Raw genomic sequence first — 22,500 nt, 5'->3', positions numbered from 1 at the left:
AACAGCACCTCCAGGTGTCCATGCAGCCCCAGCAGCCCCACCACTGCCTGGCGGCCAGCAGGTGTCAGCACGCAGGACAGCAGGGTGTTGAAGTGGCTGGCGGCCTGGGAGTAGTCAGGGTTGTGGGTGGCAGCCAGCTGGGCCAGGGCGTCCAGCTGGGACATGGCGTGCAGGGTGTGCAGCAGGTGCAGGCCAAGCTGGTACAGGCTGCCCTCCTCCTCCCGCCCCTCCTCTCCAATCTGAGGACACAACACGACATCAACTGCAGGGAAAACACTACATACATACTAACACACACATGGTCACTGGACTGAAGGACTGAAGCACCTGAAAAAACTGAACAAATAGTGACACAGTGAACAAGTGAAGACGAGACCCAACACACACACACACACACACACACACACACACACACACACACACACACATACCTGCACCATAATCCTGGCCAGGGTGGTAGAGGGGCCAGGGTGAGCCGCCAGGTACCTCACACCGTGGGAGTGGGCCAGCATCCCCTCCATCAGCCTCCTTGTGTCCTCCAGCACCATTCCCCCCTGCAGCCCTCCCAGCACCCCAACCACCCCTGTCAGGGCCTCCAGGAATGCAGCGCTGTCCAGGATCACGTACAGCTGCGGGTATGGGTCGTGTGGGTTCTTGGGCAGCTGGAACTGTTTGGATCCTGGCAGCCATCTTGGGGAGAGAAAGAGAGAGAGAGGTGGGGGTTAAATTAAGAGAGGGTTAGGTTAGGTCAGGTTGCATTGGGTTATGTTAAATTAGGTTAGGTCATGTTAGGTTGTTAAATTAGGTTAGGTTGCATCGGGAAATCAAATAATAAAAGAAATACATATTCAAACATAGACGGATGAGAGCAACAGTAAAAAAAAAAAATAGAAAAATAAAATAAAAGACTTAAATAATAAATAAATAAAAAAAAAACATACATTTATCCCAAGACAGGTGAGAACAGCACACCTTCCCTTAACCCCTTCAGCACTAAACATTTCTTCCCATAATTCCTTACCAATTCTCAAACACATTTTTCATACTGGATTATATTATTTAATTTAGTACCTTTAAAAAAAATACAAAATCAACTATTTATCCTCTCACTCTATGTCCATGCAAATTTTCTTTATTTTCTATCTAAACTGAATGCTGAGAAAGAACCAACAAATCAGTAAAAATATCAACAACTTACCTGTGGGGATGTGCCAGGAGCTGATTGGCAAACCTGTACACCCGACACACCTCAGCCAGGCAGGTGGTGAGGGGGGTCAATGGCAGTTCAGGGGGGCACACTGGGTGAAGTTCCACTCTTCCCTCACCACCACCACCACCACCACCGCCAGCACTGCCACAGCCTCCCTCATCACCCTCTCCGACATCTTCCTCTATCACACCCATCTGGAAATGAGGTAGAGTTGTTGTTGTTGTTGTTGTTGTTGTTGTTGTTGTTGTGTGTTGAAATTAGATGTGTTAATTTTTTTAATCCTTTTTTTTTTGTTAATTTGTGTTTATATTAAGAAATGCATTGTTTTTTTTGTTATTTTTATATTATCAATCTAAAACAAGAGAGCTTACACACTGAAATAAGATACATAACTATTTTTTGTTTATTTAAGACAGAAATGCGAGAAAACGAAGACTAGAATACTTGTAAGATACCAAATTATTTTCCACACACACACACACACACACACACACACACAAAATAAATAAATAAAAATAAATAAACAAAAACTAAATAAAAAAAAAGTCGGCATACCAATATGGTGTCACATGGCTTCACTCCCACCTTCACTGCCCCCTCAGACACAAACACTCCTGCAGAACACAAGGAATGAAGTGTATGGTTGGCACTCACCTCGTCCCTGGGCTTGGGGGGGTCAGGGATGTGGTGTGGGGGGGGCATGGCAGCGGCGATGACCTGCCCCACCTCCCGAAGCTGCAGGCAGATATCCAGCAGGTGAATCTTGCGCACTGTGGCAGCCAGGGCCATCTGTGGTGATTGGGGTCAGGTCAGGTCAGGTTAGGTTAGGTTAGTATTACATATGGTTAGGCTAAATTAAGCTCTATTACATTACGTTTGGTTAAATTTCTGTTATTTTATATCATATGAGGTCAGGTTAGGTTAGGTTAAGTCAGGTTGGGTAAGATTATGTTAGTTTAGATTAGGTTAGGTTAAGTCAGGTTGGATAAGGTTACGTTAGATTAGGTTAGCTTGCACTATGTTAGATTAAGTTAGGTCAGGCTGGGTAAGGTTATGTTAGATTAGGTTAGGTCAGTTTGCATTAAGTTATGTTAGGTTAGGTTAGATCAGGTTGCTCTAGGTTAATGTTAAGTCAGGTCAGGTGAGGTGAGGCCAGCAACACAGCTCACCTTGGCGCGCGTCTGAGGCACAGCTGCCAGCATCTCCAGCATCATCTCGTATCCCGTCTTCTCCTTCTTCTTCCCTTCCTCATCCTCCTTCAACCCCTCCTCCTCCTTCTCCTTCTCACTCTTCTCCTCCTCCTTCTTGGTTACCTCCTCTGTGTCCTTCTGTTCCTCCTCTCCTTCCTTCTTTTCCTCCTCCTCCTCCTCTCTCTGTTCTTCCTCCAGGGGTTGGCCAAGGAAGAACTTAAGTCCCAGGGGTGTTCTTGTTATGGTGTCAATTGTTCTGTGGGGGGAAGAACGGTGAGTTGTTGTTGTTGTTGTTGTTGTTGTTGTTGTTTTGTTTTATCTGTTTTTATTTTTATTGTTATTTATTTTTTTAAGTTTTCTGTTTTGGATTGATATTTTTTATATATGTATTTTATTTTATTTATTTTAGTTCTGTTTTCTGGAATAATTGTTAGTTTTCCTTCACTTCTTTTCTTCACTTTTATCTTATATTTATTTACTTATTTTTTCATATATATTATTGTCTTTATTTTCAGTAATTTACTCTGATTTATATAATGCTCATCTCTCTCTCTCTCTCTCTCTCTCTCTCTCTCTCTCTCTCTCTCTCTCTCTCTCTCTCTCTTACACACATACACACACACACACACACAAACTACCCTTCTCTCCCTTTCTCCCTCACACACCAACTAGCCCTCTCTCTCTCTCTCTCTTTCTCACAAATGCAAAGCAGCCCCTCTCTCTCTTTCCCCACCCCTCCCTCTCTCTCCCCACACACTTCCACACCTCAGAATCAGCAGCTTCATAGAGAGAGCCATGTGGGGTTTGTGGTACAGCGCGTGAAGCTTGGCCAACACTCCTCTCTGCAGCACCCGGCGAGTCACCTCACAGCAGCACTCGAGCAGCAGCTGGGTCAGGCGCACCCCTACCTTCATGTGGCGAATCTGTGAGTGTGTCAGTGTAGGGTGGTGGACAAATAGAGGCATTAATATAGATAGACAGGAGATAGATCAGCAGAAACACACAGATAGATAATTTTGTTGAGGCAGGAGGCAAACAGGAGATTGATAGAAAGGTAGAAATAGACAGATAATTATGCTGATAGGCAGGCAGAAGATAAAAACAGATAGACAGGGAAGTAGATGCAGAGAAACACAGAAAGGAGACAGTGTACGAGTGTGTGCGTGATGGCTAGATAAATGGACAGGCAGTTTGAGAAAGAGAGGTTAATACAGGCAGGCCAGCAGAGATAGACAGCTGATGGAGGGATAGACAGATTGAGGAGCACAACAGAACAAGACAGACAGGTAGACAGTAATTGAGATAGACAAGCAAAAGACAGGCAAAAAGAGAGAGAGAGGCAGTGAAGATAGAGACAGACAAAGAGAAACACAGACAGAGACAGAAACACAAAGGAAACACAAGGAAATACAAACAAATAGCCAAATAACAGTAGTAGTAGTAGTAGTAGTAGTAGTAGTAGTAGTAGTAGTAGTAGTAGTAGTAGTAGTGGTAATAGTAGTAATAGTACCTTATAGACAGGCTGTTCCTGAGCTAAGGCGCGTTGGAAGTCCAGCCCCACCTCCACCCAGTCACATAGCGTCCCACACACATCTGGACCATAGAAAACGGAGGTTACAGGGCAGAAATATTAGGGGGCACTTTAAAATTTCAAAAACTTTTGTAAAACACGTAATTTTTTTTTATCTTAGAGTGTGGTAGAGAGAAAGAGATACAGAATAAAGAGAGAAAAGAGTTACAGAAAAAGAAAGAATAGAGCAAAAAACACGAATAAAGAGAATAAAAGAGAATAGAGAGAGAAATAGAGTTGGAGTGAGTGTGGCAGAGAAAAAAACCGATAAAGGATCGAGAAAGAGAGTAAGAGAATAGAGAGAGAAATAGAGAGAGAGAGAGAGAGAGAGAGTTAGAAAGAGTTTGAGAATAGAGAGAAGAAGGGAGCAACAAGAGAGAGAGAAATAGTTAGAGAGAATGTGGTTGAGAGATAAAGAGAGAGAATAAAGAGAGTTATAGAGAGCACGAGAGAAAAAAAGAGAGATAGAAATAAAGATAACTCACCAAATCCATTTCGAGCAATAAGTGGAGGCAGGTCTCTTGGCAGCAGCTGGCACACATGCTCCACTGCCTGCACCCACTTCTCCCCCTCCTCTCCCCCCTCCACCCCCTCCATGCCCTCTCCTCCACCGGCCAGGGAGGGAAGGGGGGTCTCTGTCAGCAGCGCCTCCAGCTTGTGGCCCTGTGGTGGTGGTGGTGGTGGTGGTGGTGGTGGTGGTGGTGGTGGAAAGAATAATGAGTTAGTTTTTGTTTATTTATTTATTTTTATTTTATTTATTTTCTTAGGTGTGTTTGTGTTCTTTTTTTTATTATTAAGATTGTTTATGTTTACGTTTAAAACTTTCTTCATCTTCTTCCTCCTCCTCCTCTTCATTCTCAACTTCTTTTTCCCTCTCCTTCCTCCTCTTCCTCCTCCTCCTCCTCTTCCCGCACCTATGTCCTCCACCATCACCTCAAGTCTCATCTCTTCTTCCTCCTCCCTTCTTTTTCCTCCACCTCCTCCTATCTTTTCCTCCCCATCTCCACTCCTTACCCCATCACCCACCCCTACACACACACACCCACACACCTGCAGCTGCTCCTCCTCCACCTCCCCCCCCTCGGCCCTGCAGCGGTCAAGAGCCAGCTGGAACTCTGTCACTGTTGGGGAGACGAGGTTCTTGGGGGGGTCTAGGGGCAGGGGGTCCAGGGTGAGAGGCCGCAGCCAGTCCTCCCACTCATCAATGACCCATTCCTCCTCGTATGGGTACTCGGGCAGGTCCTCCTCGTCACTGATGATCTCCTCGTAGCCAAAAGCTTCACCCTCGTCCCCTGCGGTTAGATTAGGGTGATGCGGTTTAGGGTGAAGATTTAAAGTGATCAATTATGGTGTTTTTTGGGCTTCCTAGGTCAGCGTGAACGTTTAGGGTGATTAATTAGGGTGATTAGGGTGATTAGTGATGATCTTGGTGTTTTTCTGGATTGGTTAGGTTAGGTGACAGTGTTTAGGGTGAAGGTCTAAGGTGATTAGGGTGATTAGTGATGATTTTAGTGTTTTTCTGGACTTCTGAGGTTAGGTGAAGTTAGGTTAGGGTGATGTGGTGTTTAGGGTGAAGTTCAGAGTGACAATTAGGGTGATCAGTGATGGTTTTGGTGTTTTTAGGCTTCTTAGATTAGGTGAAGTTTAAGTTAGGGTGACATGGTGTTTAGGGTGAAGTTCAGAGTGACGATTAGTAATGGTAAGGTTTAGGGTGAAAATTAGTGATAGTTTGGGTGTTTTGAGTTTGTTTAGGTAATGGTAAGGGTGTTTTTGAGTGTTTAGGGTGAAAATTAGGGTGAATACTGATGATTATGGTGTTTTTAAGCTTGTTAGTCAGTGTGTAGGGTGAAAATGTTGGAGTTTTTGGTGTTTAGGGTGATGATACAAGTATGCAGGGTGAGGATTAGGGTGTACTTGGGTAAACAGGGTGTCTTTAATTAGGGTGTTGGTATGCATGAGAAAGAGAAAAGAGAGAAAAGCAACACTACAACACAACACCACTAACCTTCCTCGGGATTATGGTGATGGTGGTGGTGGTGGTGATGGTGATGATGTGAGGCCTGCAGATGGTGATGATGCTGCTGGAGGTGGTGGTGGTGGTGCTGCGGCAAATGTGGGTGGTGCGGAGAGGGCCCATCCATCCCCTCCTCCACCTCCTCCACCTGGTACTCCTCTTCCACCTCTGTAGACTCCGCAGGGATGTCCGGCAGGTCCTCGTCGTCGCTGATTGCCTCCATGTCCTCGGCAGGGAGTGGAGGGAGGACTGGTAGTGCCTCCACCCTTCCCTCCGCCTTCTCCTCCGTCTCCTCCGTGGCGGTGGTGGTGGTGGTGGCCGTGGTGGTGATGGTGGTGGGCGGCAGCAGCAGGGGAGGGGGTGCGGGATTGAGAATTGGGGTGCTTGGGTTGTGGTTGTCGAGTGGAGTACGTGGGCGGCGGTTGTAGTCGCTTCTGTGGGGTGGTAGGTGTGGTGGTGGTGGTGGTGGTGGTGGTGGTGGTGGTGGTGGTGGTGGTGGTGGTGGTAGTAGTAGTAGTAGTAGGAAAAATATGGGAGGGAGGGAGGGAGGGAAGGAAGGAAGGAAGAAAGGAGGGAAGGGAAGGGAAGGGAAGGGAAGGGAAGGAAAGAAAAGATTATAGTAGTAGTAGTAGTAGTAGTAGTAGTAGTAGTAGTAGTAGTAACAATATATATATATACTACTTTTCAAACACATGACAATATAGAAAGTGAAAATATATTACCATCATGAACAACAACAACAACAACAACAACAACAACAACAACAACAACAACAATAATAATAATAATAATAATAATAATAATAACAATAATAATAATAATAAAAATAATAATAATAACTTACTCTGAGGAATGTCGAGGCCTAAGAAGAGAAGAGGAGGGAGGATCTGGCAGTAACCCTCCTCCTCCTCCTCCTCCTCCTCCCCCTCCTCCTGATGTTGCTCCTCCTCCTCCTCCTCCTCCTCCTCCTCCCACTCCTCCTCCACCCCCTGCTCCTCCTCCTGATGCCATTGTTCCTCCTCCTCTTTCTTCCTCATATCTCTCTCTGCTATCTCTACTGTGCCTCCTCTCTTTCTCTCTCTCACTTTCTCTCTTACTCTCCCTCCCTCTATCTCTTTCCCTTTCTCTTTCTTTCTCTCTCTCTCTCTCCCTCTCCCTCTCCCTCTCTCTCTCCTTCTCCCGCTCTCGATCTCTCTCCCGCTCCTTCTCCCTCTCTCTGTCTCTCTCGCGCTCCTTCTCTCTCTCTCGGTCTCTCTCTCTCTCTCTGTCTCTCTCGACGTCTCTCCGCGATTCTCTCCTTGAACTTCCTCTCTCGCTTCTGTCCCAACTTCTCTCTCTACTCCACGATCGCCTGTCTCTCTCTCTCTCTCTATCTCTCTCTCTGTCACGGTTATCCCCTCTGTAGGTACGTTGATCCCTCTCTCTGTCTCTCTCTCTCTCTCGCTCTCGCTCAAATTCCCGTGGGTGCTCCTCCTCCCATGCCTGCTTCACCTCCTCATATTCCATGGGAGAGCGTGGGACCTGTGGGAGAGAGGGAGAGGTGTGGTGATGCTGGTGGTGGTGGTGGTGGTGGTGGTGATGATGAAGATTAAGGAAATGGTTATCATATTGAGATGAAAAATGATGATGATGATGATGGTGGTGGTAATGATAATAGTAGTAGTAATAGTAATAATAATAATAATGATAAGAAGAAGATGGAATTAAAAGCAAATGATACAATGAAAAAGAAAATGAAAAGGAGGAAGAGGAAGAAAAAAGGATAATAATAATAAAAACAACAAAAAGAGAAAGAAAAAGAAATGAAGAAGAACAAGAAGAAGAAGAAGAAGAAAATGAAAACCAGAGAAAAAACAAGAACAAGAACAGGAACAGGAACAGTAAAAACAACAAAACAAAAACGAAAAAGAGAAACAAACGAACGAACAAACAACAGCAACAACAACAACCTACACCCTGAAAAATAAAATAAATAAAAATAAAATAAAACAAAAAATAAATAAATAAAATAAATAAATGAAAATAATAATAAAAAATAAATAAATAAAATAACTCCCCCCAACACTAAACCCCCTTTAAAATTCCCCCCCCCAACACTCACACACTCCCTCGTCTCCTCCAGCCAATCCCGTATTCGATCATGGGTGTTGAGCTTCTCCGGTGGCGGGTGTGGGGGTGCCGGGGCGATGATGGGGGGCACGGCAGAGGAAGGCTGGACCGGCACGGGCTTGGGGGCCTTGGCGGGGGTCGGGGCTGGCAGCTGTGGGGGGGCGGGGGACGGCTCCCTCTGCACCTTAGTCACGTGGCCATAGACTGCGAGGGTGATGGTGTTGTAGTCACCGCGCAGGAGTAGGCCATCGGTGGGGACCTGTGGTGGTGGTGGTGGTAGTGGTAGTGGTGGTGAAAGAACTCAGAGAAGGAAGGTGGTGGTGGTGGTGGTCATTGTGGTGGTGGTGGTAGTACTAGTAGTAGCAGTAGTAGAAGATGAAAGAAGGAAGGAATGTTGTAGTAAATGTAGAAGTTAGTAGTAGTAGTAGTAGTAGTAGTAGTAGTAGTAGTAGTAGTAGTAGTAGTAGTAGTAGTAGTAGTAGTAGTGGTAGCTGAGATTTTCCATAATTAATAATTTACAATTCTTTCACTCTCTTATCAAAATCAACCTCTCTCTCTCTCTCTCTGACCTTACTGCCCAACACACACACAAATACACACACACACTTCTCAAAACCAATTTATCTCTCTCTCTCTCTCTCTCTCTCTCTCACACACACACACACTAACCTTCTTCTCAAAATCCATATGAATCTTGCCCTGCTGGTTGTATTGCAGGCATCCCACACTCTCGAAGGTGCCAGCACCGCGCTTACTGAGGTCATTCACAAAGAACTCAATCTCAAACTGGCTGGGGTTGGTGGCTCTGTGGATAGGAACGAGGGTGAATTAAGTTAGGTTAGGTTAGATTAGGATGATAAGTTAGGTTAGGTAGGTTAGGTTAGCGTAAGAGAGAGAGAGAGAGAGAGAGAGAGAGAGAGAGAGAGAGAGAGAGAGAGAGAGAGAGAGAGAGAGAGAGAGAGAGAGAGAGAGAGAGAGAGTTTAGTAGTTGAAAGAAAGACTAGATAATTATATAGATAAATAAGAAAACAGGATATTATAATTTTAACTCTCTCTCTCTCTCTCTCTCTCACACACACACACAATGTACTCACCCCAAACGCACACCGCCAGGGAAGTCTGCCTGTACGCGCGCTCCAAGGGGGATGGCGCGCACCTCTGTCACTTGCACGGGGCGGGGAAACTGTACCAGGTCCAGCTGTACCTTCTGTATTGCAGGGGAGAGAGGGAGAGGTGAGTGGTGGTGGTGGTCTGTCTTTATATATATATTTTTTCAGTTATTTTTCTGTTTATTTATTCATTGTATTTCTATTTTTCTATCTATTTATATGTGTGGTAATCTTTCTATTTTATATTCACCTAGTTACTTTTTCAATTATCATTCTATTATGTCTATATATATATTTACTGTTATTTTCTATCTATCTGCTTATACATGTAGTTATTTTTCTATCTATCTATTTATCTATGTATCTGTTAATGTGTTTGTATGTGTGTATTTTTACTTTTGTCTTTATATATATTTTGTTTATTCTCTATGTTAATATGTTTAGTGATCTTTCAATTATCTATCTCAATATGGAGTTATCTATCTATCTATCTATGTCTACTTAATCTTTTAAACTGTCTATCTTGTCAGTGATTTTATTTATCTACATGTCTAATTGTCTACTAATGTCTGTGTGTACATATCAGTTTATCTATTTATCCATTTATCAGCCAATCTATCTATCTCTACATTTGGTTATCTATCGACCATCAATCTATCTGTCTGTCTGTTTAAATACCTCAATATTTTATCTATCTGTCTATCCTACAACTGTCAACTGTCTATCTATTTATGTCTGTGTTTCACCTCTTAGCTACCTGTCTGTCTGTCTGTCTATCTCTATAACTGTCTATCTATTTATGTCTGTGTTTCACCTCTTAGCTACCTCTGTCTGTCTGTCTGTCTATCTCTACAACTGTCAACTATCTATTTATCTATCAGTCAGTCTGTCTAAATGCCTCGCTAACTGTCAACTATCCAAACATCTATTATTTTTTAACAAGGCAAGCAAAATATGAAACATTTCCCATATCTCCCTTATTTCTCACTCCATCTCCCTCTCCCTCTCACGGCACACTCCTCTCACCTCTGCCGCGCCTGTCCCTCACTCACCTCGCTCACTTCATGGGAGAAAGTATCGAAAAAGAGCAGTTCATTCATGTCTCCGGCGAGTGGACACTTAGTAAACACAACAACAATGACGACAACACACCCACGCCGGGGATAGGAGATACGATCCTATATATTTATTTATTTAGCTTATTATTTATTTGTTTTTATCATTGGTTTTTGTTTATTATTTTATTTTGATTTATTTTTGTTTGTTTGGCTATCTCAATAATGGCGACAACACATCCACCCTGGGAGCGGGAGATACGACCCTATATATTTATGTGTTTAGCTTATTTATTATTATTTTTTTATAATTGTTTTTTGTTTGTTATCTTATTTTGATTTATTTGTATTTGTTTAGTCATTTCAACAGTGGCGACAATGCACCAACGCAGAAGATACGACCCAATACATTCATTGATTTAGCTCATTTGTTTTTATCATCGTTTTTGTATTTATTTATTCATTTATATATATATATTTTTTTTTGTACAGGAATCTTTTTTTTTTTTCAGTTCTTCGCTAGAGCTGGTAAGTAAGATTGAATTGAATTATGGGCCGAGTGCGTTAATGAATACAGCAGGGAAAGTGTTCAGTGCAGTGTTGAAGGAGATTGTGGAAATGGACTGAGAGAATTGGAGTGCTAGGTGAGGAACAAAGTGGTTCCGTGTGGACAGGAGAGCTGAGGATAACATGTTTGTGGTGAATGAAATGATTGAGAGGAAAAAAGAGGGATGGAGATAAAATTGTACTTAGGATTTCTGGATATAGAGAAAGTTTATGATAAGGTGAATAGAGAAATGCTAGGTAGAGTCTTAGAAAAGATTGGGTCGAGTGTAAAAATAATCAACATGACAGGCTAATTTGTGGGACGTCCATAACATTTTACCTCAAGGTGAGAGAACATCTTCATCTCAAGGTGAGAACTATCCCCTCTTCTTCAATGACACTCAACTGTCCCCCTCTTCTACACTGAACATCCTCGGTCTGTCCTTTACTTATAATCTGAACTGGAAACTTCACATCTCATCTCTAGCTAAAACAGCTTCTATGAAGTTAGGTGTTCTGAGACGTCTCCGCCAGTTTTTCTCACCCCCCCAGCTGCTAACTCTGTACAAGGGCCTTATCCGTCCATGTATGGAGTATGCTTCACATGTCTGGGGGGGGTTCCACTCATACTGCTCTTCTAGACAGGGTGGAATCAAAAGCTTTTCGTCTCATCGACTCCTCTCCTCTAACTGACTGTCTTCAGCCTCTCTCTCACCGCCGCAATGTTGCATATCTAGTTGTCTTCTACCGCTATTTTCATGCCAACTGCTCTTCTGATCTTGCTAACTGCATGCCTCCCCTCCTTCCGCGGCCTCGCTGCACAAGACTTTCTTCTTTCTCTCACCCCTATTCTGTCCACCTCTCTAACGCAAGAGTTAACCAGTATTCTCAATCATTCATCCCTTTCTCTGGTAAACTCTGGAACTCCCTGCCTGCTTCTGTATTTCCACCTTCCTATGACTTGAATTCCTTCAAGAGGGAAGTTTCAAGACACTTATTCATCAATTTTTGACCACTGCTTTGACCCTTTTATGGGACTGGCATTTCAGTGGGCATTTTTTTTTATTAGATTTTTGTTGCCCTTGGCCAGTGTCCTTCCTACATAAAAAAAAAAAAAAAAAAAAAATCGAGAAGACACTACAACAAACACCAAGCGCAATGTGGCCCTCAAACCATCAACAGTGTGTGCTCCCATTCAGATGCGTGTAAATCGACCCGTGCGTTTTGCCTCAACCTGCGCAGGAACCGTGGCAGGAGGAAAAGCTGCGTGTGAATGCCTTGGTTGTAGCTGCACCACGGTGTTTTGAAATGCGCGGGTCAAACCTCCTGAAGTGTGGAGCATGAGTAGATACGAGCGTATGTATTTATTCTCTTATCTTCTTATTTACTTACATTTGCAACTGATTTTTCTGGTTCTTTATTTTCTATTTACTTTTATTACTTTGATTTTTTTTTACGGAATTTTATGTAAATTGTGTGGGTTTGGGTGTGTAAATCGTGAGCTGATTAGATAATTGTGTTTTTTTTACTTATTTTTATTTTATTCGGGTATTTTTGTGCTATATATGTCACGTGTTTGTGTTGTTTTTGGGAAATTTTAAAAGTATTGCATCAGCCGTGAGGAGAAAATTTGTGAATGAAAATGGCAAAATTATATTTCTCAGTTCTAGAGTTTTCTCAAGTTTTATCGCAGTTTATCTGAAGAATTAATTTGGAGTTGTTAAAAAATATGAAATATGGCGAACTGAACAGTGAAATAAATATATTGGTACATGAACCATTGATTTAATCTTTGATTGCTAATTTATCAACTTAATCATAATATTTTACCTTGCAAATTATCATAACTAATTTAATTTATCCTTTTACTAGGTTATTTAGTGGAGATTTGTATTGGTTTGAGTTATCAATTCTGCCGAAAATATTGTTGTTGACATGCAGCAGCAGCAGAGAGGCAACGTGAGGCGTGAGCACCACCGGCGGGCGGCGCTGACACAGGTGAGGCCCCCACACTTACCCGCAGAGCACCCCAGGCACCTCACGCACACCTCAGCACAAACCAGACATGAGGAATGACGTGATCTGTGTGGTGGTTATCCTCTAAAGTGCCTCAGTAATTCGTGATAAGGGCAAGTTTGGGTCGTCATCTTCCTTTCACTTTCCTCGATTTTTTGGGAGAATTTTTTGTGTTTTGAGGCTTTATCAATATTTTGTGCTGGTTTTTTGTTCGTGGGTGTTGGTGATATTACTGTTTTTATTTAGCATTATAGTGATTTATTGCAGGTGGCGCTGTGTTAGTTATATTAGTAAATCAAATGCGACACCTGTTTGTGTAATATAGGTGCCATTGCAATTCTACTAATCATCTTAACCTTTTCTGCCTGTTTGTGAACGTGTTAACTGTGGAGTGTGTGTTTGTGTGCAGTGTTATATGTGTTAATGGCGTTGTTTCAATAGATTACATACAACAGCAGCCTTGGTAATAAGTATATCAGTTATATTTCCGTTTACTTAGAGCGTTTGTGAATGTAAATAATTTTTGACTGAGATCTGCTAGTATTGAGTATTATAAGGTCTAGGTGGATATCAGTTAGTTATGACATATGTTTTGGTAATGTGAATCTTAGAGTTATTGTTATTTTTTATTTTTATTTTTTGTTATATAGACGTATACATGTTAGTGGTTATATTGACAGGAGTGTGTTGTTATATCCACCATTACAGGGATGATTGGTGACTGTATTACTGAACATCTGTCTTGATAATTTGCTGGGATAATGCTAAATCTTCCTGCGCGTTTCAAGTCGTGGGATGAAAGTATTTATTTGTTTATTCATTCATTGTTTTTTTTCTGGCAGATTTTGGTTGGTTTTGAATTAGTGTGCTAACTGTTTCCTCTGCAGGTGTCTTTTCTTTATTTATTTTATTTATTTATTTATTTATTCATTTATTTATTTACTTATTTATTTTTTTGCTCCCTGTAACTTCTGAACTCCTTGCCTGCTTCTGTATTTCCTCTTCCTGTGACTTAAACGCTTTCAGGAGGGAGGTTTCAAGACTCTTAACCTTCTTCAGTGGACCTTTTAAAATTTGTTGCCTTTGGCCAGTGCTCCTACATAAAAAAGAAAAAAAGCCCTTCTTTTAAGCAAACAAGCAGACCAGCACCACAGTAACCCCTCTGGCCTACACACATACACACACACACACACATTACCAAACTAACATACTACTTATAATTACTACTACTACTACTACTACTACTACTACTACTACTACTGAATCTAACCTATTCTAACTTAACCACACTTCTTTGACAAACAGACGGCAAGGCCAGCACCACAGTAACTCCTCTGGCTGCTACACATACACACCCACCCAACTAACTTAACCTAACCTTCTACTGCTACTACTACAGTTGTGCCCCTCCTACATGATACAATAAAATAAAATGAAATATTATTACTACTACTTAACTACAATCCTTCTTTTAACAGATGAGCAAGCTAGCACACCAATAACCTCCCTGACCACTACACACACACCTAACCTAACTTACTACTAAACTTAACCTAACCTAACTTAACCCAAACTAAACTTAACCTAATCTAACCTAACATAACCTAACCCAGTATTAAACTTAACTAACTTAACCTAACCTAACTTAACTTACTACTAAACCTAACTTGACCTAACCACTCTCTCTCTAACAGACTACCAGGACAGCACCACAGTGAACCCTCTGCTCACCAACGCACTCACACACACAAGTCACCACAATGCCGCTCTTCTGCCGCTACTACGCGCAGAAGTACCCGGAGGTGGACGATGTAGTGATGGTGACGGTACGCAGCATTGCCGAGATGGGCGCCTATGTTCACCTGCTGGAGTACAACAACATAGAGGGCATGATCCTGCTGTCTGAACTCTCCAGAAGGCGTATCCGATCCATGAATAAATTGATCCGTGTGGGAAAGACAGAGCCGGTGGTGGTGATACGTGTGGATAAGGAAAAGGGTGAGTGTGTGTCTGTGTGCGTGAGAGAAGGCGGGTGTGTGTCAGAGAGAGAGAGAGAGAGAGAGAGAGAGAGAGAGAGAGAGAGAGAGAGAGAGAGAGAGAGAGAGAGAGAGAGAGAGAGAGAGAGAGAGAGAGAGAGAGAGAGAGAGAGAGAGAGAGAGAGAGAGAGAGAGAGAGAGAGATTGTTATTAGTGGTGATAGGTGGGGATAAAGAGGTGTGTGTGTGTGTGTGTGTGTGTGTGTGTGTGTGTGTGTGAGGGAGTGAGAGAAATAGTGTCTGTCTGTGAGAGAGAGAGAGAGAGAGAGAGAGAGAGAGAGAGAGAGAGAGAGAGAGAGAGAGGGAGAGAGAGAGAGAGAGAGAGAGAGAGAGAGAGAGAGAGAGAGAGAGAAAGAGTAGCTAATGGCAATATGTGTGGATAAGAAGGGTGAGAATTTGAGGGAGAGAAATAGAGACAACAGTTACTATATTAATCTGTCCAAGAGGCGTGTGTGTGGAAGGAGAATGTTTTACAGATGCAGCCGCGAACCCTACTCTTCTTATCCTATCCTTTTTTGAAATCTAATTAAACCTGAACCCACTATTCCTTATCCCATTCTGATCCCTCCCTTGCCAGGCCACACTGATCTGTCTGAGAGGCACGAGCCGAAGGAGGACTTAGATAGAAGCACAGAAAAGCCAAATTTGAACCTTTTACTTCTTGTCCTCTCTTAAAAATCTAACTTAACCAGCTTGAACCCTTTATTTCATGCCCTATCTTAGTTGAATCTATCTTTGTCAGACTTGAACCTATTACTTGTCTTTTCTCTCTCTCTCTCTCTCTCTTTAATCTTAGAACACATTATTCCTTGTCCCACTCAGGCCTCACATCCTCCCCTGCCTGTCTTAGTTGAATCTACCTTTACCAAACTTGAACCTGTTACCTCTTGTCCTTTCTCTCCTTTTTTTTGATACTATGAAGCTAGATAACACTATGTCTTGTATCTTACTTAGCTAGAACACATTATTTCTTGCCCATCCTGACCTCACACCCTCCCCTACCAGGCTACATTGATTTGTCCAAGAGGCGTGTGTCGAAAGAGGATGTGGAGAGATGCACAGAAAAGTTTGCCAAAGCGAAGGCCGTCAACTCCATCATCCGACACGTGGGGGAGCTGCTCAACTACACCTCGGAGGAGCAGGTGGAACAGCTGTACACCCGCACCGCCTGGCACTTTGAGGAGAAGTACAAGAAACAAGCGTGTGCTTATGATGTCTTCAAGCAGGCTGTCATGTGAGTGGCTGGCTGTCAGGTTGTGTGTGGGACCGAGGAGAGAGTCTGTGTGTGTGTGTGTGTGTGTGTGTGTGTGTGTGTGGAGAGAGGGTTTGGGTGTGTTTGGGTATGTGTGGAGAGGGATCTGGGTTTTTGTGAGTGTGTAGAGAGGGATGGGAGGGTCAGAAGAGGGACTGTGTGTGTGTGTGTGTGTGGGTATGTTTGAGTTAGGTTTGTTGTGTTTGCTTAAACTTACCTCACCCCACCTCCCCCATGCCCCACCCCCACCACACCTCACTTTACCTCACCTCGTCTCACCTGCCCACACAGCGACCCCCACAATCCTGGATGAGTGTCAGCTGGACGAGGAGACGAGAAGTGTGCTGCTGACTCAGATCCAACGCAAACTGCAGTCCCAGGCTGTCAAGATCCGGGCTGACATTGAGGTGTCCTGCTTTGAGTACGAGGGCATCGATGCGGTGAAGTCTGCTCTACGCGGCGGCATTGAGATGTCCACCAGCGAGATCCCCATCAGGATAAACTTGATTGCTCCTCCACTCTATGGTGTGTGTGTGTGTGTGTGTGTTTTGTTTCCTCTATTTATAATCTGTTAACTTCATAATCTTACAAAAACATGATAGAATTCAATCTTAAAAACTACCTTAAAAAATTACTGGCATCACCAAGACCACTCACTGTTTGATTTTATTATTTTTGTTGTCTGCTGAAATGTACAAATAATTTAAAGACAAGAATATAAGAAAAGGGAAGCTGCAGGAAGTCAGTAGGCCTACACATGGCAGTCCCTTCATAAAACATGCCTGCCTATTTCCACCTGTCATCCCCATCCATACATTCGTCTAATCTTGCCCTAACCCCACCTTGACCCAACCTGACCTGACCTTGGCCGTGTTGCAGTGATGACGACACAGACGACAGAGAAGCAGGACGGTCTGAGGGCCCTGGAGGGAGCCATCGAGAAGGTCACCACTGTCATTAAGGAGTTTGGCGGCACCCTTACCGTCAAGATGGCACCCAAGGTAAGGCACAGAGAGAGAGAGAGAGAGAGAGAGAGAGAGAGAGAGAGAATACTATTGATAAGAAATACGCCTAATATTTTAAAAGTTTAAGACAATTATCCGTATACATATTTTTACATTTTCATCTTGATTCTCTTCATATTCCATGTTAAGATAGAGAGAGAGAGAGAGAGAGAGAGAGAGAGAGAGAGAGAGAGAGAGAGAGAGAGAGAGAGAGAGAGAGAGAAAAAATACTATTGATAAAAAATACACCTAATATTTTAAAACTTTAAGACAGTTATCTGTATTCATTCATTCTTATCTTAATTTCCTTCATATCCAGGGTTATTACACCACACCTCATACTGTCCTATCACACATCCCACCAAACACCACTTGAAGACAATCCAATCCCTTTAAACCTCTCCAAACACCACTATAGGGAATTTAACTCCTTATCTCTCCACCAGATCGTGACAGACGTGGAGGAAGCGGACTTAGCAAGGCAGCTGGAGAAGGCGGAGGAGGAGAACAGGGAGGTCGCTGGAGATGATGATGAGGAGGAGGAGGAGGAGGGTATGGGAGATTTGCCCGTTGATAGTGAAGAGGAGGAAGGAGGGAAGAAAGAAGAAGAGGAGGCGAAGGAGGAGGAGGAGTAAAAGGAAGATGAGGAGGAGGAGAATTTGTAAGATGAGAGAAAAGAGGAGATTAGGAGGTGAGGGAGGAATGACTGACACCCTCCCTCGCTCTCTTTCTCAGTCTCCTCTGTCTCTTTCTCTCCTTTTCTCTCTTTCGTCCTGCTTAAGTGGAAAAAAAGAAAAAAATATATATAAGAACACGTAAATATCTGACGCAAAGTGAGAGATGGAGAAGTTTTAGCCATTGTTTTTATGGAAGAGTGAAGAAAGGCAGTGACAGATGGACAAACGGACGGACGGACAGAAAAGCACATGGAAAGAAATGGAAACAAAGGCAAAATATTAATGATAATAAAAGAGATGAAATTAAGTAATATATGCTCTATTTTTTTCATATAATGCAGATTTCTTTCCTTCCTCAAAAAAAAAACAATAAAATCACAGAAAACAATTTTTTTAATAATTTACATCAACTTGCTTAAAATAAGTAATAATAATAATAATGATAATGCTTTTTTTGTCTATTATATTTGCTATATATATATATATATAAATACTGTAATATATCAAAGGCATTTTTCTATAGAGAAGGGAATTGCAAAGTTATTTTTCACGCATTTTTTTTAAACTTCAAAATGTAGAACACGAATAGGAAAGAGGGTCTACCCAGTTCCTTACATTTTATTTGAGATTCTATAACAAGAACAGGGAAGAGCGTCTGTTTATCCAGTTCCTTTCATTATGTCTCGAGGTTCTATAGCAAGAAGAGAGAAGGATGTTTTGAGTACTACCAGCTCCTTACATTCTTCATTTCTATAACAAGGATATCAGGGAAGATGTTTTGAGTATGAATTCCTTTCATTTTATACCAAGGTTCTAACCAAAACATCAGGGAAAGCTGTTTTGAGTACCAATTTCTTCCATTGTATCTCAAGGTTTTAAGGCAAACATCCAGATAAGGTGTTTTGGGTACCATTTCCTTTTACCCCATCTCAAAACACTACAAGAACAAGATAAGTGTTTCGAGTACCAATTCCTTTCTGTCTCAAAACTCTTAAGGTGTTTTGAGTACCAATTTCTTTCATTCTCTCAATTTTTACATCAGGGAAGCTGTTCTGAGTACCAATTCCTTTCACTCTATCTCAAAACTTTACAAAAGGCATCAAGAAAAGATGTTTTGAGTACCGGATTAATTCTATTCCCCCTTTATTAATGTGTTATAAGTTATGACAAGGTGGTGATTTCTGAAAGGTGATGGCAGAGTGTGTGGCGTGCCATTGCATAGGAGAGAGGTGGCCTGGGTTTGTTTGGGTTCAGGGACAGGACAGGACAGGACGGGATGGGATGGGGGGCAGGATGAGGCAAACTTTAAGAGGCGGCCGCTGCAACTTTTGATGTTTTGTACTTTTCATTAATGGTTAAATATATAACAATGAAGGAAAAAAGGTGTGTTTCGTTTGCCACCATGAAGGAAGAAAGTTTGTGTGTTTTGCTTGATACCATGAATGAGAAAAAGGTGTGTGTGTGTGTGTGTGTGTGTGCTTAAGTGAATGGGAATTTAGGAAAAGTATGACTGGGAGAAAAAATAAAGGCATGTTTAGTTTGGCTTCCGCTGGAGACAATGGAAGGAAGTGTATGATGAAGGGAAAGAAGGTTTGTGTCTACAGCTTATTTCTGCCATTGAAGAGTTGAAGAAACTGTATTGAAAGTGAAGGAAAAGAGGTATGCATGTCTTTGGCCTCTACTTGAGATGAAAATGGAGGAAAATGTTGGAATGTAGGAGGAAAACTTGTGATAATGAAGGGAAAACAGGTGTGTGTGTGTGTGTGTGTGAGTTCTATAGGACAAAAATGAAAAAAAAAAGTATGCAAGTTTCGTTTGGCCTTTATTTTATTTCCTTATGGGTAAGAATGAAGGAAAATAATTGAAAATGAAGGGAAGCAAAGGCTTGTATGCTGTATTTGGTCTCTATATTGGGGACAAGAATGAAAGAAAATATAATAATGACAAGAAAGTACGTCTTGTTTAACTTCTATCAAAGGCAAGAATGAGGGAAAAGAGTGATTAGTGAAAGAAAAGAAACTGCATGCTTTGTGTGGATGCTGCAAAGATTGAAGAAAAATATGACAAAAGAAAAAAAAAAAAATGTGTATGTGATGGGTCCTTGCGGCTGCCTAGAGCTGAAATGTAAGATATAGGCCGCCATCATAACACGAATGGCCAGTAATAAAATGAAAGGAATGTGTAGGACAGGGACTACCACGTGTAGGCCTGATGGCTTCTTGCAGCTTCCCTTATTTCTTATGAATGAAGCAGAACACGAAGCCAGCACTGCCAACAAATTACATCTATACAGAGGCTACCATGGAGAGAAACACGAAGAAATGCAGCCACACAGGACACAATGAACGGTCCACACTTCACAGTAACTAATAATATTCACTGCACCAGACGTATCCACTCTACATCACTTGAAGTTACCGCCACTCGGGGATGATGGGGCCGCCAAACGATGCAGTCTGTCACAAGAAGCGCTGGCCTGAGGAAGCTGGAGTTATTAAGCTAGAATTAAACAGTGTGTAGCGGCACAGCAGAGGCAGGATGCGAAGGGAGGCGCGCCACCACGCCCTGCCACAGTTCCACCCTGAACCACACTCCCAACACCGGATCCAGGGCAGTTCCCACCAACGCCAGGCAGTAGATCACCGCGTGGATGGGGAATGGTAACAGTTCCCGCGCCCTGGAGTAGTGGATCCGCAGCGTCCAGTAGGGTAGGTGCGTCACGGCGAAGACAAGGCTTAGCGCTACCAGCAGGCGGGCTGAGCGAGGCAGCATGGTCTTGGCGCCAGCAGGAGTGGTGTTGGTACGTATGGACTCCCTCCCGCCAGTTCCTGCCCCCGTCGCGGTTCGTTCTCTCGTATTCTCGCTGTTTCTTCTCCCCACACTCGGCGGCTCCTTCTTCAACAGTACAAGAGCCAGGGAAGCCACCAGCACCACCAGGGGCAGCAGGAACATCAGCAGGAGACACACGAACAGCCCGTCATGAGTGTGGATGAGGAAGAGCGGCGCCTCTAGGCACATGTCACCCTGCCGGAAGATCCCCAGGCCGGTGAGGGTGAAGAGCACCAGGCCGGCAACCCACGCCACCGTCACCGCCGCCCGCAGCACTCTTCTGCGGATCTGGGCGGGGAAGCGGTGTGGCTTTGAGGCAAGGAAGGAGTCCAGGGCTAAGCCGGCGAGGAAGACAATGCTGGCAACCATTCCCAGCTGCATGAGGGCAGGGTTGAACACACACGCCCCACGGGTGCTTGTCCGCCACCACTGTCACCACCATGAGAGGCTGGCCCATCTGCACACAGGCGTCGGCGATGGCCCGGTGCAGCAGGTACAGGCCGGTGAGGCTAAATTTACGTGGACCACGGCCCGGGCAGCAGAGGAGGCCCGCCACGATGATATTCCCCACCAGGCCCATCACCGCCGCCAGCGTCACCACGATCACCATGGGCACCGCGGCGTCTCTCTGCCCTTGCCACACTGGGTACCCGGGCCACCAGTCCTCCAGCAGTCCAGGATTCTTCACCCGCGACCCTGCCAAGTCATCAGCCTGTAGGGGATGGAGGAACAGAGAACAAAAGGTGAGTAGCACAATTCTGTCATGTTGCCACGTTTCCTGTAGTTATCCGGCCAATGTTTACAGGACTTGGTTACAATTAGCTGTTCCCGAGAGACTGCGACAAAGGAAATTTGCGTCAGATTTAGGAGTGATTGATTGATTGATTGATAGGTTGTTGTAAATATGAGAAAATACAGCAAAGTTGTGTGTGTGTGTTTGTTGAAAACGTTTACCTTAAAAAAAAAAGAAAAAAAAAGAAAAAGAAAACAGTGACACCTTAAACACCACAACTTGTAAAATAATAATAATATTGACGTAATAAGATTATGCTGCGTGCTTACCGTGAGTGGCCTGCCAGTAATACCACCACCAACACCACCCAGCACTTCAGTAGCCATGTTCACGTCACTCGCTTCACTCTCACTTCAGAACTTTCTCATTTCAGTCCATTTCAGAGTCTTCCTCACTATGTCAACTTGGATCAAAGCACAATCAGTCAGTTAGCAAGGGATTGTCTAACACGTAGAATTTCTGGGGTTTTCTTTTAAGTTTCTGTGTATTAGGCTTGGAGTTATTAATATTTTCTTATTTTTTGTGTATTTTTACTATGTTCCTTATTCAGGCTAGTATATATGTTTTTATTTATTTATTTATTTATTTTTTGTTATTTTTGCAAGAACGCTGGTATTAAGTTCACTATTGTTGAATATAGAGAATGCTTTTTTGTATCTTTTGTCTACGTAAATTATGTTCCTTATTTAAGGTGGCATATATTAATTTCTTATTTGTTACTTTCGCAAGGACACTACTAAAATTAAGCTTGTTACTGTTGAATATAGGTCGTAAATCTTAACTACCTCTTGTCAGTATATATATTACGTTCCATATATTTAAACAAGTGGTAACAATAATGAAAAAAAAAAATGATAGTTAATTCTTAAATTTTCTACAGTAATAATGGTGTTCTTGCCTTGCAGTGTACGGTTAATAAGGCCTGTCAACTTTTCCTGCAGAAGTGTAAGGTTTCCGCGCTGTTAGGAGCTGCTCTCTGTTTTGAGGGTAAGACGAACTGTTAATTAATAATAACTTCCCCTTCATTAGTTATCACAGTTCTGGATGCCGTTAGGAATTGTTTTTTGCATTGCTGTGAGAGTAAGACGAGC

At 43.0% G+C, this 22,500-nt stretch overlaps 3 protein-coding genes and 1 long non-coding RNA gene across 8 annotated transcripts in view; 2 read left to right on the top strand and 2 right to left on the bottom strand.

Moving 5' to 3' along the window:
* The window catches only part of LOC135092516 (protein virilizer-like), a 16,435-nt gene extending 6,084 nt beyond the window's left edge, over positions 1-10,351 (bottom strand). The window contains exons 1-15 of the mRNA XM_063991091.1: positions 10,255-10,351; positions 9,188-9,300; positions 8,763-8,898; positions 8,086-8,352; positions 6,829-7,505; positions 5,976-6,418; positions 5,021-5,262; positions 4,456-4,633; positions 3,911-3,993; positions 3,166-3,323; positions 2,380-2,656; positions 1,865-1,999; positions 1,199-1,404; positions 432-690; positions 1-239 (exon numbers count right to left, since the gene is read on the bottom strand). The exon at positions 1-239 is cut by the window's left edge and continues 859 nt beyond it. Coding sequence (XP_063847161.1) covers positions 1-239; positions 432-690; positions 1,199-1,404; positions 1,865-1,999; positions 2,380-2,656; positions 3,166-3,323; positions 3,911-3,993; positions 4,456-4,633; positions 5,021-5,262; positions 5,976-6,418; positions 6,829-7,505; positions 8,086-8,352; positions 8,763-8,898; positions 9,188-9,300; positions 10,255-10,302 — 3,461 coding nt within the window. The 5' untranslated portion in view covers positions 10,303-10,351. The remainder of the gene's footprint in view (positions 240-431; positions 691-1,198; positions 1,405-1,864; positions 2,000-2,379; positions 2,657-3,165; positions 3,324-3,910; positions 3,994-4,455; positions 4,634-5,020; positions 5,263-5,975; positions 6,419-6,828; positions 7,506-8,085; positions 8,353-8,762; positions 8,899-9,187; positions 9,301-10,254) is intronic.
* A 2,324-nt stretch (positions 10,352-12,675) lies between these two features.
* On the top strand, positions 12,676-18,098 carry LOC135092513 (eukaryotic translation initiation factor 2 subunit 1-like). Its single transcript, XM_063991090.1, is given in 6 exon segments — positions 12,676-12,801; positions 14,514-14,817; positions 15,860-16,102; positions 16,398-16,631; positions 16,986-17,107; positions 17,557-18,098. Coding segments are annotated over 5 exon segments (1,026 nt in total). The 5' UTR covers positions 12,676-12,801; positions 14,514-14,579; the 3' UTR covers positions 17,746-18,098.
* Positions 18,099-18,206: 108 nt separating this feature from the next.
* LOC135092510 (beta-3 adrenergic receptor-like) overlaps positions 18,207-22,500 on the bottom strand; it is a 5,150-nt gene continuing 856 nt past the window's right edge. For 3 of the 5 annotated variants that reach the window (XM_063991085.1, XM_063991083.1, XM_063991082.1), the window contains exons 2-3: positions 21,679-21,889; positions 18,207-21,328 (exon numbers count right to left, since the gene is read on the bottom strand). In XM_063991085.1, the coding sequence (XP_063847155.1) occupies positions 20,293-20,997 (705 nt within the window). In that variant the 5' untranslated portion in view covers positions 20,998-21,328; positions 21,679-21,889 and the 3' untranslated portion in view covers positions 18,207-20,292. Of the gene's footprint in view, positions 21,329-21,678 lie in introns of all 5 variants that reach the window. The other 2 variants (XM_063991086.1, XM_063991087.1) reach the window with 2 other exon arrangements.
* LOC135092515 (uncharacterized) overlaps positions 21,278-22,500 on the top strand; it is a 25,765-nt gene continuing 24,542 nt past the window's right edge. Inside the window, exon 1 of the long non-coding RNA XR_010262906.1 lies at positions 21,278-21,359. This is a non-coding gene — a long non-coding RNA (uncharacterized LOC135092515). The remainder of the gene's footprint in view (positions 21,360-22,500) is intronic.

This window comes from Scylla paramamosain, chromosome 40 (genome assembly GCF_035594125.1).
Source record: "Scylla paramamosain isolate STU-SP2022 chromosome 40, ASM3559412v1, whole genome shotgun sequence".
Taxonomy (NCBI): Eukaryota; Metazoa; Arthropoda; class Malacostraca; order Decapoda; family Portunidae; genus Scylla; species Scylla paramamosain.
This window is presented reverse-complemented; position numbering and strand designations above follow the sequence as displayed.